General features: G+C 40.7%; 1 protein-coding gene across 15 annotated transcripts in view; it reads right to left on the bottom strand.

The window, feature by feature from the left end:
- Positions 1-14,614, bottom strand: part of PDE1C (phosphodiesterase 1C) — a 493,351-nt gene that overhangs the window by 276,433 nt on the left and 202,304 nt on the right. For 4 of the 15 annotated variants that reach the window (XM_082691811.1, XM_082691810.1, XM_082691798.1 and 1 more), the window contains one exon: positions 7,005-7,031. The exons of the other annotated variants lie outside the window; for them this stretch is intronic. In XM_082691811.1, the coding sequence (XP_082547937.1) occupies positions 7,005-7,031 (27 nt within the window). Of the gene's footprint in view, positions 1-7,004; positions 7,032-14,614 lie in introns of those variants that run through there. 15 annotated transcript variants of the gene reach the window in all.

Below are 14,614 nucleotides of genomic sequence, written 5' to 3'. Positions count from 1 at the left end.
GCTGTTGGGTGTTGGACTTGGCCCCAATGTGGAAGCCTTCACCAAAGACTGAATCAATCAAGTCAATTCTGCTTCTTTAGAAATGAAGGCCACCGGGATTAGGAGGGATAACAGACTTGCCTACCCAGGCAATTTAAAAGTCCGGGTTTAACTTCTGAGGCAATATGTCCAGCATGAGTGCTACTGAAGTCTTAAATCTTATTAGACAACCTAAGAAAATGATTCTCAAAACCATTTTGGCAAAATACCACTGAACATCCAAATGATGCACACCACAGTTATCAAATATTTAGAATAATGTACTGTAAACAAATACATTTGTCATGGCACTAAATATCTCTATAATTAATGGTTTAAATGGAGGAAAGATAGAGATTAAAGCATTGGTAATAGAGCAAAAACAGTTTCCACCCAAATGTGAATTTCCACACTGACAGAAATCATATAGAAGAGAAAAGCAGAGTCGATGATCCAAGCAATTAAACACTTTCTGGTTCTTGACCATGCATGCCATCTAGCTTGCTGACCTCAGAGGACTCCACTCTAGTCAGTGTGAGAACTAAATGAGAGTCTGGATGTGGGAATATATGGTGATCTGCAAAGCCACTTGTAAGTATGAGTCATTCATCAATCTGAGGTTATTTACCCACAATTCCACTTGGTAATTCTGACTTTGGTTCTGACCCAAGGTAAAAATATACAGAGGATATCAATCTGATTCACTCGTAAAGCCAACCCACACTTAACAAATACCAATCATGTCCAATGCACCATGCTTTGGGGGAGCATATTCCCTTCTCAAAAAAAATCACACTAGTGCCAAGAAGAATGACCCGCACCCAGCTATTTCTTGCATACAGAATTAGACCAGCAATAACTAGAAGAGCAAGATCTCTTTTAGGTGGAAAGAAATGACTTTCGAATTGGATCTCCAAGAAAACACGGGCTTTCAACAGGTAAAAATGAGAACATTTAAAATAGCAGAAAGTTATGAATGAAGGAAGGATGACAGAAAACGCAAGGCAAAGATGGCCGTCAGTAAGGAGTTCAGCTTGCCTGGAACTTAGAAGGAACAGAAGGGAGTAACAGAGACAACGCAGGAAAGTGAGGTAGATGCAGTTGTAGAAACCCTTAAAATCCTAAACAAGAAGACAGCTTTTATTAGTCAAAAGAAAGCTAATGGAGGTGTGCTGTTGCTGTTGAAACAGCACATCAGAGACACTGTGCAAAGATTAATCAGACATGGGTATGCGTAATGAAATGAAGAAACCAGAGTAAAGAGAGTGGTTAGGAAAAGTCATTCAATACTCTTTAAGAGATGAGTAATGAGACGGGAGCAAGATCATGAGAATGAAAATAGTGAGAAGGAAAAGCCCATAACAACCTGTCAGAGACCTGTTTAACATGGGGGAAGGAGAAGAACCAAAAGTTAAAGTTGGAGAAACACCACAACAGAAGCTCATATGAAGTGACTCAAAAGTATTAATCTTGGGCAAGTGGGAGAATGGTAGTAATTATCAGACACGAAGATGGAAGAGAAATGAAGACTGAATTGTGCCTAGATGATCCTCTTGGCTCAGAAAACAGCAGCTCAACGACAAAGTCATTACTGCTACTAGTATCTAGCTACACTACTCAGACTCAGTGTCTGAGCTACTTACTGTACCTCAGCACCCTCTCTCCCTACACCTAGTTTCTAACTCCTGCTACACCTACACCACCTCTCTGGCTCGAGATCCCTGCACCTGCTCCCCAGGCTCCTGATGTTATAGTAGGAGAGTGACCCTGACCTCTGACCAAACTATCTATATAGACCTTCCATCACCCCCCACTTCTCCCCGGGTTGTGTTTCACCTGAAATTTCAATACCTGTAGGCCATTTTCCATGTTAACTTCATTGGGTGTTCTTCTGTGTGGTTAAATCTCAGTGTCCATCTGCGGTCTGTGCCTCTAACCAAATGACTTTGCTGCTCTGTCTGGTGTAGCTTCACTGGAAAGTCAATTTGACTCAGCTGGCAATCTTGGAATGTAAATTGGACATATTCTCACAGCTGATGCACATGTCCTTACTACTCTGAGAATTTCATAGTTCATCACAAATACAGGAAAATATTTTTCAAAGGACTTTGCCACTTAGAAGTTTCCCTTGTCTGATTTTACTACTAATACTCAGGCTCTAAATATCAACACTACTAAGTAAGTAGCAGTATACAAAATTGGTCACTCATAAGTATGCTAAACTATGTGCCTTGCTTTATCCTATGTCCCCTTCAACTGACTGTCATTTTTCACTGGATAAGAGACACCACTGATTTTATGTCTGCGATGCTGAAAGAGCTTCAGAATTCACCAATGAGTCTTACTATGTCCCAGAATGAGAAAGGGGCACAGCTCAGCAGAAAATACACTTGCTCATACAAGGATACAATAGCTTTGAAGGCAGCCTTCCCAGAGGGTAAGATCCACTTCCCACCCACCTCTGTCACCCCACCCCACCCCCACCACACACATGACAATCTATTCTTAACAGCAAAGGTGGTGGTTCTGCTGATGACTCATTAAGCATGCTGATTCGTGACAGCACAGGCAGACCTGACTAAGGGAATCATTCGCTGGATTTAATCAATTATTGGCCTTATCAAATGTGATTACTAAGTCACATAAAAATTCAAGTGAAAGCAGGCATTAGACACTTGGAGGAAAAAATAACTCCTTATTTTGCCTGGCAACAGATAGAGGCCACTCTGTTATCTGCATGTGCGATATCCACTTAACCAATTATCTCCACATGTTTTTATCCTGGGCTGTATTCCTCCTAATGTCCAGAATGTTTTTGAGACATTTGCCCCTTTGAGAGAAAGCCTAAAGAACCAGCAAAACATACAGCTTTAAGATAAATGAAAACATGGAGAAAACAGAGAGAAACAATTCTCAGCTATCCTATTAGACTTTAATAGGCCCATACTTCCAAGCACCATGAATAAGAAGCAACAGTATAGCCCTCTTTGTGGTCTAGTGAGAGAAGAGTATAAAATAATGTAAATACCTTCCCAAATGACCCAGTTGTTCCCAATGACTTTCAATACTCAGACCTATTATAGCGTGTACCACATTCTATTTTGCTTTTCACATATGTCTTAACTACAAAACCATGTACCTCTCTCGTCACAATTCACAGGCAATTTCTTGTACAGATGACCCTTGAAGAACACAAGTTTGAGTTGCACATGTCCGCTTACACACAGATCTTTTTATTTTAGTTAAATACAGTACTATAAATGTGTTTTTCTTTCCTTATAACTTTCTCAATAACATTTTCTTTTCTCTCAGTTTAAGTTAAGAATACAGCATATACTATATATAACATATAAAGTAGGTGTTGATTGACTATATTATTGGTAAGGTTTGCAGTCAACAGTATAAGCTATTAGTAGTTAAGTTTTGGGGGAGTCAAAACTTATATACATGTGACTATCAATCTAATTAGATTATCAGAGAGTTATCTCATCACAGAAATGTCTAGATTTATAAAATGAGTAAATGAGATATAGTCAGAACCAGAACTTCTTAGTCTATCTAAACTTAACTAAGATTTCACAATCTACCAAGCAACCAACAAACCCACCCACCAACCTAGAATTTACACCTGATAAATCAAAAACCTTTATTCTAATGAAGTTTTCACTACCTGATATGGCTTAAAACTCCTACTCCTCACCATTCTGACCTAAGTTTTTCCATAGTCCAGACATGAAAACTGTACATGAGTCTGCAGAGGTCCTTGAGGTTTGTAGATAAGTCATTATTTGTACCTCTGCCTCTGATTATGCTGACCAACCACAGCATTTCCAGGCACACTAAAATAGAGGTGTGAGTGTGCGTATGTGTGTGGGTGTGCTGCAAACACTTCTAACATAGATTCAGCTTACAACACCATCTCTGATAGCAAATCCTTTCTTTAGTGGCAGCCCAGAAGTATTAGATTATTTCTAGGTATTTGTGATTATTTTGTACATGATCTGGCATTCTTCCTCAAAGATACAAACTTCTCAGAGCCAGACCTGATAACTTGAAGTTGCTGCTATTTAAAAACAACCTGATGAGAATTTTAGGGGGAAGCAGCTCTCCTGGGTAATCCTCTCTAGCTGTCAAATTACCATGTCACCACTTCAACAAATCTCTTGGAATGACTGGCCCTCATGGACAAGACTCAATCACAAGGCAAAAGGATGGCTCCCCTTAATTGCATTGATGTAAAGCCTAATCCAGTAAGGGCTTCTGTGCAGGGAGAATCTTATCTTCTACTTACTGGTGCCCTTGCTAACCCAGTAAAGGGTTTTTATAACATCATTCTTTTGGTTGAAATTCTGGCCTTGGAAGAAATTAGTACATTTCCTTTAATATTAACAGTGATATTCAGAAGAATCACTATCATAACATACTCTTGGGCTACTGAAATCTGCCTAGTACTTGATAAAATATTTAAAGCACGATACCTACCTCAATTGAGCTGTATAATAGGATGACGATGACTTTGAAAGCCAGAGGATTTGTTTCTTCTTTAACACAGCTTTGAAAGGTGAATAAATACATAAGTGAAATGAAATGAAGCCCAGCACAAGAAGTTTAAACAAAGGTAGATTATTTTTGTATCCTGGACTCTCTTTCTCCTAATGTCCAAAGCAAACCTATGAGATCTAAAGCTTTTTAATATTACTTTTAGTTTCCCTACGTGAAGCCACCAGCTTTATCTAATTATTAACTGAAGTCAAATAACGACACTTAGCATTCAAGTAGCCTATTGAGTTTATACTAGCATGTTTGCCCCAACATGAAAAAAGAATCACAGCTCCCCTCAGTCCAAATGAATCACCAAGTAGACAAGAGTATATTCAAACAGACCAGCATCTGACAGAGATATCAAGACATCTTTAAAAGTGTCTACCATTTATCAAACAAGGTATCCACTTCATCCAAATTTACAGATCCCCAGAAAAGTTCTCAAGCAAGATCATTCTGATAAAGGCTACAGGTTTGGTAAATGAAGATGGTCTCAACTTCTTTAACCACCCTTCCATCAAGAGCTATAAACTATGTCCCCTTCTCTTGAATCTGAGTGGGTTCTGTAATACCTTCACCAATAAAATACAGCAGAAGTGACACTGTCCCAGTTTCTGTGCCCAAGTTGTAATGAAGAGACCAGCATCTTCCACTTCCTGTCAGTTGGAACACATAGGGCCTAGGAAGGCAGCAAAAAGTGCAACCACCCTGAGACCACCATGCACTGAGAAGCCCAAGCTCCAGGCTGGAGGATGAAAGCCACGTGCAAAGAAAGAAAGAAACAAAGAGCACCAAGTCTCTGCACACATGCGTGAAGAAGCAATCTTGGAAGTGGACCCTCTGTCTCCAGTAGCTGCAGCCCACTCCAGCTGCACCAGGTTCAAACCACTCAGCCAAGTCCTTCCTAAATTCCCGACCCATATCACTGTAAGCAGAATAAAACGGCTGTTTCAAGCCAGAAGTTTAGAGATGGTTTGTAATCAATGAGAGATTAGCAGACATGTATCAGTTTCATAGGAAATATGTATGTGATTTAAAATAGAAGAGCCCAAACCAACGCTCTACTAATTTGCACTTTGCATGACTTCAGTGAAGCTGGGACAAGACAGTCTATTTTTTTTATTATATTGACATAATAAAAAATGCGACAGCATTCATGTAAGATATGCAAAAATGTGCTTTCAAAAATAATCGACATAGTAATTTGAAACTTGACAGGTTTGAGCGGCTCTCTTGTTAAACTCCTCTAACCTGTCTATTTATCTCTTTTCAAATAAAATTGAAGCAACTTTGAAATATTTCATACCCCAGGTTAACTACATGTAAAAATGATAAATTACCTTTTACTACTGATGACTATTATGCCCTCTAATCTGAGTGATTAATTTACATTCTGTTCAGTGGTTCACATGCAATTACTACCCTGAACCCAATGAACCTGAACAAGACAGAATTATTTAGCCATCTGTGTAAGCTCACTATATTTAGAAAAGTATAGCAACTGCTAGGAAACCCTAAGGTTGTATTCATCTTCTCTCAACGATGCGTGCACCTCTACACTGCATATCAAACGGTAACAACACTACTGTGGATTACTGACTTTATTTGGAAACCACAGAACAGGACTCTCTGCCTTGAGATGATGCTCAAGAGAAAAGGTAAGATTAAAATGGTCATCCAACTGAAACTACCATTGCTGAAACCGACTGGCAGATTTTAATTTCAGTGGTGGGATTTTTTTTTTATCTGAATATAATCTGTTTAATGTCATAATACCAAAATCAAATACAATCAATGAAAAGCAGACACTAGCCTTTTAGTCTGAACTCTGGGCTTCTAACGCTTGGCAAACAAAAGATCTGAGCAACTCTATTTCTTTGGAATGTGCCTTCCCAACTCTTCTCAATAACATGAAGTAATGGAGGATGATAAAAGATGATATTCTACTTTAAATTACCTTTTCTATGGTTTAAAAAAAGAGAGAGAGACCATTAGTGCCCTTAAAGGAATTTGTACCTATGCTTTGAGCTCAACAGCATTTTGTCAGAGAATGAGGCAAATAGGAATTGCAGGCAAAGGAGAATTCAAATGCTTAAAGATACTTTGGTGCTCCCATCCATAAAGCTTCCACACCTCCCAGCCCAGGCCCTCTCTGGTCAAGATTTCAGTAAAACCACTTCCTATAGGCAGATCTATAGTTAACAGGCCTTTTCATCCACCAGATCCACTCTCATGGGAAGATAGACACTCAGGGTGCCACACTAAATGTTACAACCAGGGTTTACTACAGCAGCAGAAGTGATCCAAAGATGAAGCAGGCACCTCGCTGAGGAGCCAAGAGACTGTCCATTACACTGAGCGTCCACTGTGAGCCAGGCTTCTGAAGAGTTGTGCCACAAATGACTCAACCAACAAGCTCTCCTTTCTCAGAAAGACACTCTTACCTCTGGGATGTTTTCTTGTATTTCCTCCTGTAGGAAAAGAAGCATAAACACACATCAGAGAAGAATTTGTGGCAGGCAGTGAATTAGAAAAGATAGCTTCAGCAGGGACAGGCACGAAGGGGAAAACTCTGCGGGAGGTTCTTTCTGTGAGGCTTATGGGTTTCAAAGCCCAGCTAAAAGTTTTGGATTATTGTGTGATACTGTGGTCAGATGCCTATGACCAGCCTTAACTCTTAAAAATAGCATTCCAAGGGAAAAAAAAAAAAAATAGCATCCCAAGAGCTCAGTGGCTCTGCCTTCCTATATTCATTCTTCCCCTTTGAGAGCACTACAGAATCTGGGTTGAGGTCAGGTTTTAAAGGTTTCAAATCTCAGCCCACCATTTATTAGGTTTAGTGAGAAGTAACTGGGCAGGATCCTATACAACCTTTCTTTTGTCTGGCACATATAAAATGGACAATAACCATTAGCTATTTGTATTGTCACTATTATTACTATTACCTCCACCATATAGCACTGAAGTCCCTTTAAGGATGTGCCTTTTACAATGAAAATGAGTAATCATGTAGCTAAGCCTTAAGATCAGACACAAGTTCTTCAGAGAAGAAAGAAGGGAGAAAAGGGACAATGAGAAAGTCTAGAAGAAGGAGTGGTGAGAGCAGCAGTAGGAACTTGTTAATGGCTCTGCAGCTGTGGGTTAGTTCCTAGAAGAAACTTCCCTAGGAGCAGAAGTGGCTGGAATTCTAGTCTACTTCTGCTATTCAGCCTTGGACAAATCTCCTGGGCATAGGGCTTCTTAATCTATCAAATATAGATAACTTCGGCCCTGGCTATTTCACCCAGGTCGTAGTGGCATTCAAAGGGAAGTGGCCACCAAATTTATTATCCCAATATCTCAATGGTTTTCAGATTTGTGTCATGTTTTGCAGGCTTGGAAGTGTCTCAAAGGAGTTTGAACAGGCTCTTTACTGGAGGGGATTCAAGGAAAGAAAGTGCTGGGAGAAGAAAATGCATCCTTCTGGCAGCATCTCCAGAAAGTGCAGTGCGTCCCAGTTGTCCTTAGTTCCACACCTGCATTCCCATTACAGTCACTGCACCCAGGAAGTCAATCCACTAGTTTGCTCATAGAGCTGTATGTCACACGCTTTTTAAAAAGGACACAGATTTTCAAATTCAGAATCACTATGATCTGTTACACCTCTATTCAAATGAACATATGCACAATGGTGCTGAGTGTTAAGTGAAGGAAACAGCGTGCAACATAAAACATACAGGGTGATCTTGCCTAATGCATCAAATATGCATCTGAAAGGAAACATCAAAATGATAACCATGACCCCAGAGCAGTAGATTAATGGATCACTGCTTTTATATTTACTATTTTTACTATTATTTTATACATGTATGCAGTCACATATGTATATATATATATATATAAGACTGTGCAAATATATGAAGATATTTATGTTTGGATTATACCATCTATAAAGAGAGGAAGGTCAACTAACAGAGTGGGTTAAAGCTTGGGCTTTAGAATAAACTCCCTGCTTTCAAGTTTTGCCTCTGACACTGAGCTCTACGGTATGAGACCAGTTATTTAACCCCTCTAAACCTCAGTTTCTTCATCTATAAAGTGGGAATAATCAAAGAACCACTATTAAGACATTATGGTAAGAAATAAATGAGATAACCCTCATGAATGTCAGCTCCACAAAGGCAGATTCTTGTGTGGTTCCCCACAGTAACTGAGTGCGTAAGAGAGTGTCTTGTGCCCCCTCTAAAGACTGTGCCTCGACCCTGTCAGCAGGAACAAATCACTCGTTAGGCAGTAGCCAAGCCTTTATCTACAGGCATAGACCACAGTGTGTTATGGGTGCTGCCTGTGCCCTTAGCCCTTGTTAAGACTACTGTCTACTAAACTGGGCTAAGGAGTCTCTTAAGGCAAGATCAAAAAATAACCCATTGAGAGTGTGCAAAGACCAAAGACAAGGGGGCAGTCAGGCCAGATGGATGCCCCGGCTTCGAACCAGAAGCCCAACTAATTCTATCAGCAGAGGGTACCTTCAAAGGTCAGAAGAAGACAACCTTTGTTGTTGGCTTCCACAGAACTCTCCCAGCATTTGCCAAGAACCATACAAAGTCACTGCTGGGAGCACTGAGATAATCAAAGATGGATAAAAATAAGAAGAGCTTCCATTTTCAGCACCTACAAGTAACAAGCACTTCATAGATCACTAATCCTCATAATAGCACTGTTGAAATTCACTCTCTGAAAGAATCGTTATTCTAAAAATGGAAGTTAAAATATGTACCTAAAAAGTGTTATGTTATGATAACAACCAAAACAAGGGTGGCGGCTCGGAAAGCTTTGTGGAAGAGGTAGTCCTGGTTGATGGTTGGGATTTCAGAAGGAGAAATATGTTAAGTATGAGGCAAACAGGAAAGGAGGGTATGTCTAGTGGCCTCAAACCAGCCCAGCCCAGACAGATATAGAAGGAGATAGCAGGCCATAAGGCTAAAAAGTGCTGAGCACAAAGGTAGGAAAAGTAATGCAATGTATACTTTTTTAAAAAAAAGATGATACCTGGGAGAAGGGGTTATCTCTTACATTGCCTTGTCTCATCTCCTATTATGTGGAAAGACAATAGGGCTTTGGGATGTAACAGACTTGGTTCAAAACCCAACCACCCACCCCTGCCCCAAGTTGTGAGACCTCAGGCATGCTCTCTGCTAAATTAAGCTTTAGTACCCACATCTGTAAAATAGAAAGAATGATCTCAGAGGACACAGTGTTTTGAATTTGCCAAGTACATGCCTGCCATCTAGGCATTCTGAAAATTTTAGATCCCTTTACCCCTTATTTTGAGCTTCTTCAGGCCAGGGGTCCTGTTACATGGATCTGTGTATCTACTCCAAGGGCTTACATAACACATGGCACATGGGTGGCACGCAACGTGTCTCCTGGCAAAATAAATAAATCATTTATAGCTGCCCCTCACACTTATCATATACTGGCTGTGCATTTGGTAAACCCAAAGAAAGACCAAATATTTGATTTTCAGTACTATCCACCTTCTTGGTACTTACTCCCCCACCTTCCTAAATCCATCTTTGGTTTCATCATCCTGAAGAGCTCTCTTCCCATCTTGTCCCATTTGGACACTTCAGAACCAAGACAAACCCAATCCAAATAGTGTCATCTTCTACTGGAGTTGAATGGCAGCACTTAAAGTACAAGAGAAAATATACTTCTTTGGAAAGTATACTCAATATCCAACTCACAGATCATTTGGACTGGGCAGGATCAGCAAGGACTGAACGAGCCCTACTTATCCTTCAGCTCTCAGCCAAGACATCACTTCCTCCTGAAAACCTTCTACAGTCTCCCAGACCGGACAGTGCCCCTATATGCCCCATATTGGCCAGAGCTCACCCACATCTCTGCATTTGTCACTCCAGGTAGATACGATCTGTCACACTGATGGCAATGATGGTTTGTCCACTACCTGCTGGTGTTTCTCTCCTTCCTCACATGGTGATTGACAAGTGGCAGCTGCTCAATACATTAGCAGGGAATGAACAAGTGGATTTGTCAAGAAGCTGATCAAAAAACACTTTCTTCCTACTCATTTTCCTTCTGGGTAACAATGATTTACCATGAGCAGTGAGGACGCCTACCATAGCCATAGTTCTCTGCACACAGGAGAAACAATGAGAGGAGGCTGAGGCCTCACAGTTGAGGAGCATCTCCTCAGTTCCATGCCTACTATACAAATTCATTCACTTTGACACCTACGGACCCTGGGAGGTCTCCCTAACCTTATACTTGATGGAAGTGAGGCTAAGAGAGGTTAAGTAACTTATCTAAGGATATAGAACCTTCAGCTCATTGAGAAGGAAAGCAAACTCTGAGGTCTTCAAAGAAAATCAAGAAAGGTATGCAAAGAAGTCAAGGGTGCCAAAGGGGAACTTAGACACTAGACAAAAACAAACAAAACCAACAACAATAAAACAAACTGGGTCCTTTCCTTCCAAATGCAGGAAATGAACTGGAGAAGAACCCAGTTTATTTTTGGCCTTTTGTTTTTAAGAACTTCGAAAGAATTTATTCCTGATTCATAACCTGAAAGACAAAAGGAATGTTTGTAAATGTTCTGTTTTGGTTTTTCAAACTTACTTCACACTTACAAATTTTTGGAACCTGATACAACAGATCACAAATCTCAAGACTCACATTACTGAGCTGAGCTGCTGTAAAAAGTAAAGAATGACCGGGAGCTGTTATGCCCTGGGATCTGGCAAAGCCGGCCATGTGCGAGATGGAGACAGCGGGGCTTCACGCTCAGGCAGAAGGTGGGTCATCTCCACAAGGCTGGGCCAAGGAAACCACATCCCTGAAGGTCTAGAGTATTGCTTTGCAAACTTCCCAGAACAGGTTCCACCCTCCTCACTCTTCTGAGAGAAGTTAGAGCACAATGCTTGAGATCCTTTGCCTGAGCTCAAAGCCATCTCCCAACTTACTCCGCCCAATAAGCAATGTGACCTTCAGCAACTGACATCAGGTTCCCAACCACCAGTCTCCTTACCTGTAAAAGCTGGGCAATAATAACAACATCTTCACAAGGTGATGTGAGAATCTAGTGTTAAGAACAACAAAGAGGGCGCCTGGGTGGCTCCGTGGGTTAAGCCACTGCCTTCGGCTCAGGTCATGATCTCAGGGTCCTGGGATTGAGTCCCGCATCGGGCTCTCTGCTCAGCGGGGAGCCTGCTTCCTCCTCTCTCTCTGCCTGCCTCTCTGCCTACCTGTGATCTCTCTCTGTCAAATAAATAAATAAAATCTTTAAAAAAAAAAAAAAAAAAAGAACAACGAAGAGCCTTTAGCACAGTGCTGGGTACCAAGGAAGGGTTTGAGGGTCAGCTACTATATTAATAACAGTACTGCAAAAATAATGGTATTTCAATTCAGTAGGTTTCCAAATTCTGTTTGGAAATAAAAAGGCTTTATTCATTAAAGAAGTAATGAAAAAAAGTTGTAGATTGCTTTCTAAAGGTAAAAAAAAAAATTAAATACTTGCAATTCTCCTTAAGAACACCTGAACCAGAGAGGAAGCAGGTGCTATTCTGAGTCTTGCTAGGAAGGGGAGTAGCTGAAACTCTGTCCAGCTTTCTCCCCAAGCCCTGTAGGTTATACACCTTGCCACCTACTCTCTCTGTGGTCCCAGTTAACCTAGCAGAATTACACACTTCCCTCCAATGTTGAAGTAGGACCATTGCTGAGAAGGTAGGAGGAAAAAAAGGAAAACTGGATATTTATGAACTGGACACCAAACAATCCTTAGAAATATCTAAAGTTATCATTTGATAAATATTCTTTTTACCAATAATTCCCTAAAAACTGAAGCCTAGTAAGTTGCTTAAAAAGAATCCCTACGCACTCTCCAGAAGTTGAAAGTCAATGCAGAGACATAATGTACTATAACCAGCACTGATTGACTCATATCCACTTACCCCTTAGACAAATTAGAAGATTCCTGGTCTTCACTGAAAATCAGGGTCTGTTTAAGCCTGGAATGTTTCTATGGAACCATGGATTGCCCAAGAACTATCAAATGGTGTGTGCATGTGTGTGTGTGTCTGTGGGTGGGTCTATGACTGGTGTATGTCTGTGTCTGTGTACAGAATGGGAAGTGAGGAACTGGAAAATCTCCCCCAAAGGCTTCAGTCCATTTACATCCAGCTGATCACATCTGAAGAAGTGAAAACTGAGCCAGGAGCATCATCAAAGAGCAAAGACCACTGACTCCTGCCACCCATGTTTAAAAACGTTCCTCAAAGCTCTCCATAGCTGTGTCATCTAGCAGAGGTTTCTAGACTCTGAGTTTCATTTTGGCTTCAGCCAGGGAGAGAAAGGATGAAACTAAGCAAGTGTAAAAGGGGTGATTCTGTCCACTGTAAACCTGGGCCTGCCTGGGGCCAGAGCACAGACTGCAAGGGAACAGCACCAAAAAGCAATGAGGTGGGAGAGAGGATGTTTCTGAAGGGCTTTATTCGCTTTTTGATGGTTAGGCATTCCCAATGTAATGGGCATGCCCACAATCAAACAAATGTTAAGTTTCACATACTCCAAAGTCAAACAGATGATTTGGGAATCATTCCTGATAGCCTGGATAAGTGAGAGTTGATTAAGCACTGATGTTAAATTATGAAGAGGCTGGCTGGCAGTCTTTCACTTTTTCAAAGTGAGTATCTTTGAGTAAGAGCCATATGGGTGCTGCAATAATGAGGTTTATAAATAGGCTTAATATTCAAACAAGCTGGCTTAAAAAAAAAATAAAACTTGTGCTGAGTTTCCAAGTTGACAGCAAGATACCTCCCAGTTGGACACAAGAAGGTTTTCTGGTATGGGAAGTTGAATTTACAACAACTGAACATGCACAGTGGGAACTCGAGCTCTGCCGTCGGTGTTCTCCCGCGCTTCCAGGCAAGGATGACTCATTCTGGTCCTGATCCCGTCAGATCCTGTCTCCATCCTTCCCTACCAAGGTCACTACCACTCCAATGCACAGACAGCATTGGGAATCTTGGTTCTCAGCCTTCAGTTCCCTCAAGGGAGTGGAGACTGGGGGACAGACTCAGAAAAAACAAAGTGCACAGCAAGACTCCGCTAACTGTGTGGAGTTCACTAATGTTCTCAGGAGTTCAGGTCACATGCAACTCCCTGTGGGAAAGTGGACGAAGATAAAATGTCACAAATATCCATGAAATGAACAAGGATCTGAATGATCATCTGATCCTCTGGTTTTGTTTTTCATTGGCATCTGGGGGGCAGACTGAACAGAACTGGGTATCTGGAAACTTCTCCTGAACATGCCTTAAATCATTTGTAGGACCTCCTCTACATGCTGCTAAGAATGGAAGTTTCTTGTATGTATCTTCTTATTCCTAGCAGTTATTTCATTTCCATGATGCATACATTAAAACCTAGGTTTGCAAAGCTACGTGTATATTGATTACTTGATGGCCCTTCTCATTTATAATAAGTAAACACCAATAAGAAAGTGTATATAAATTGCAGTTGCCTGGCACCTTCTTGTAGATTATTGGGGAAGGGGAGATGATATTAGAGAAAGTGAGGGATTTTCTTCCCTTACTAGTTCAAATATTTCTTAACTGATAAACTGCAGAGGAAAAATCCATGTAGGCTATGATTCTATTTTCCTGCTTGGCCGAAGATCTAAGGAAATACAAAAAATAAAAAATAGTGAAGTGACATAAACTCACTTTCACCTAGAATAGCCCAATAATTAAGAAAGGGTTGTTTTTCTGTAAGTCTTCTAGAAAATCTTTCTGCTCGCTTTTTTACTAGGGATAATTGTCCCACAGACTCACACCCTTTCATTTAGCCTTCTTAGTAAAGGAAAATCATACTCAGGGTCAGCAACTCCCAAACTACAAAATTGCAATATGTTTAACCCAAAGTGATGAGATCAAATTCAAGTGAAGAAGTGAGGTTTGGGGGTAAGAGTGGTGAATCTGAAGAATGAGAGAATGCTAATCTGAAACAGAGCTATGAATAAGACAATCGATTCTTAACTCATTCCTGGAAACAA

This window comes from Mustela nivalis, assembly GCF_964662115.1.
Source record: "Mustela nivalis genome assembly, chromosome: 12".
Classification (NCBI taxonomy): Eukaryota; Metazoa; Chordata; class Mammalia; order Carnivora; family Mustelidae; genus Mustela; species Mustela nivalis.
This window is presented reverse-complemented; position numbering and strand designations above follow the sequence as displayed.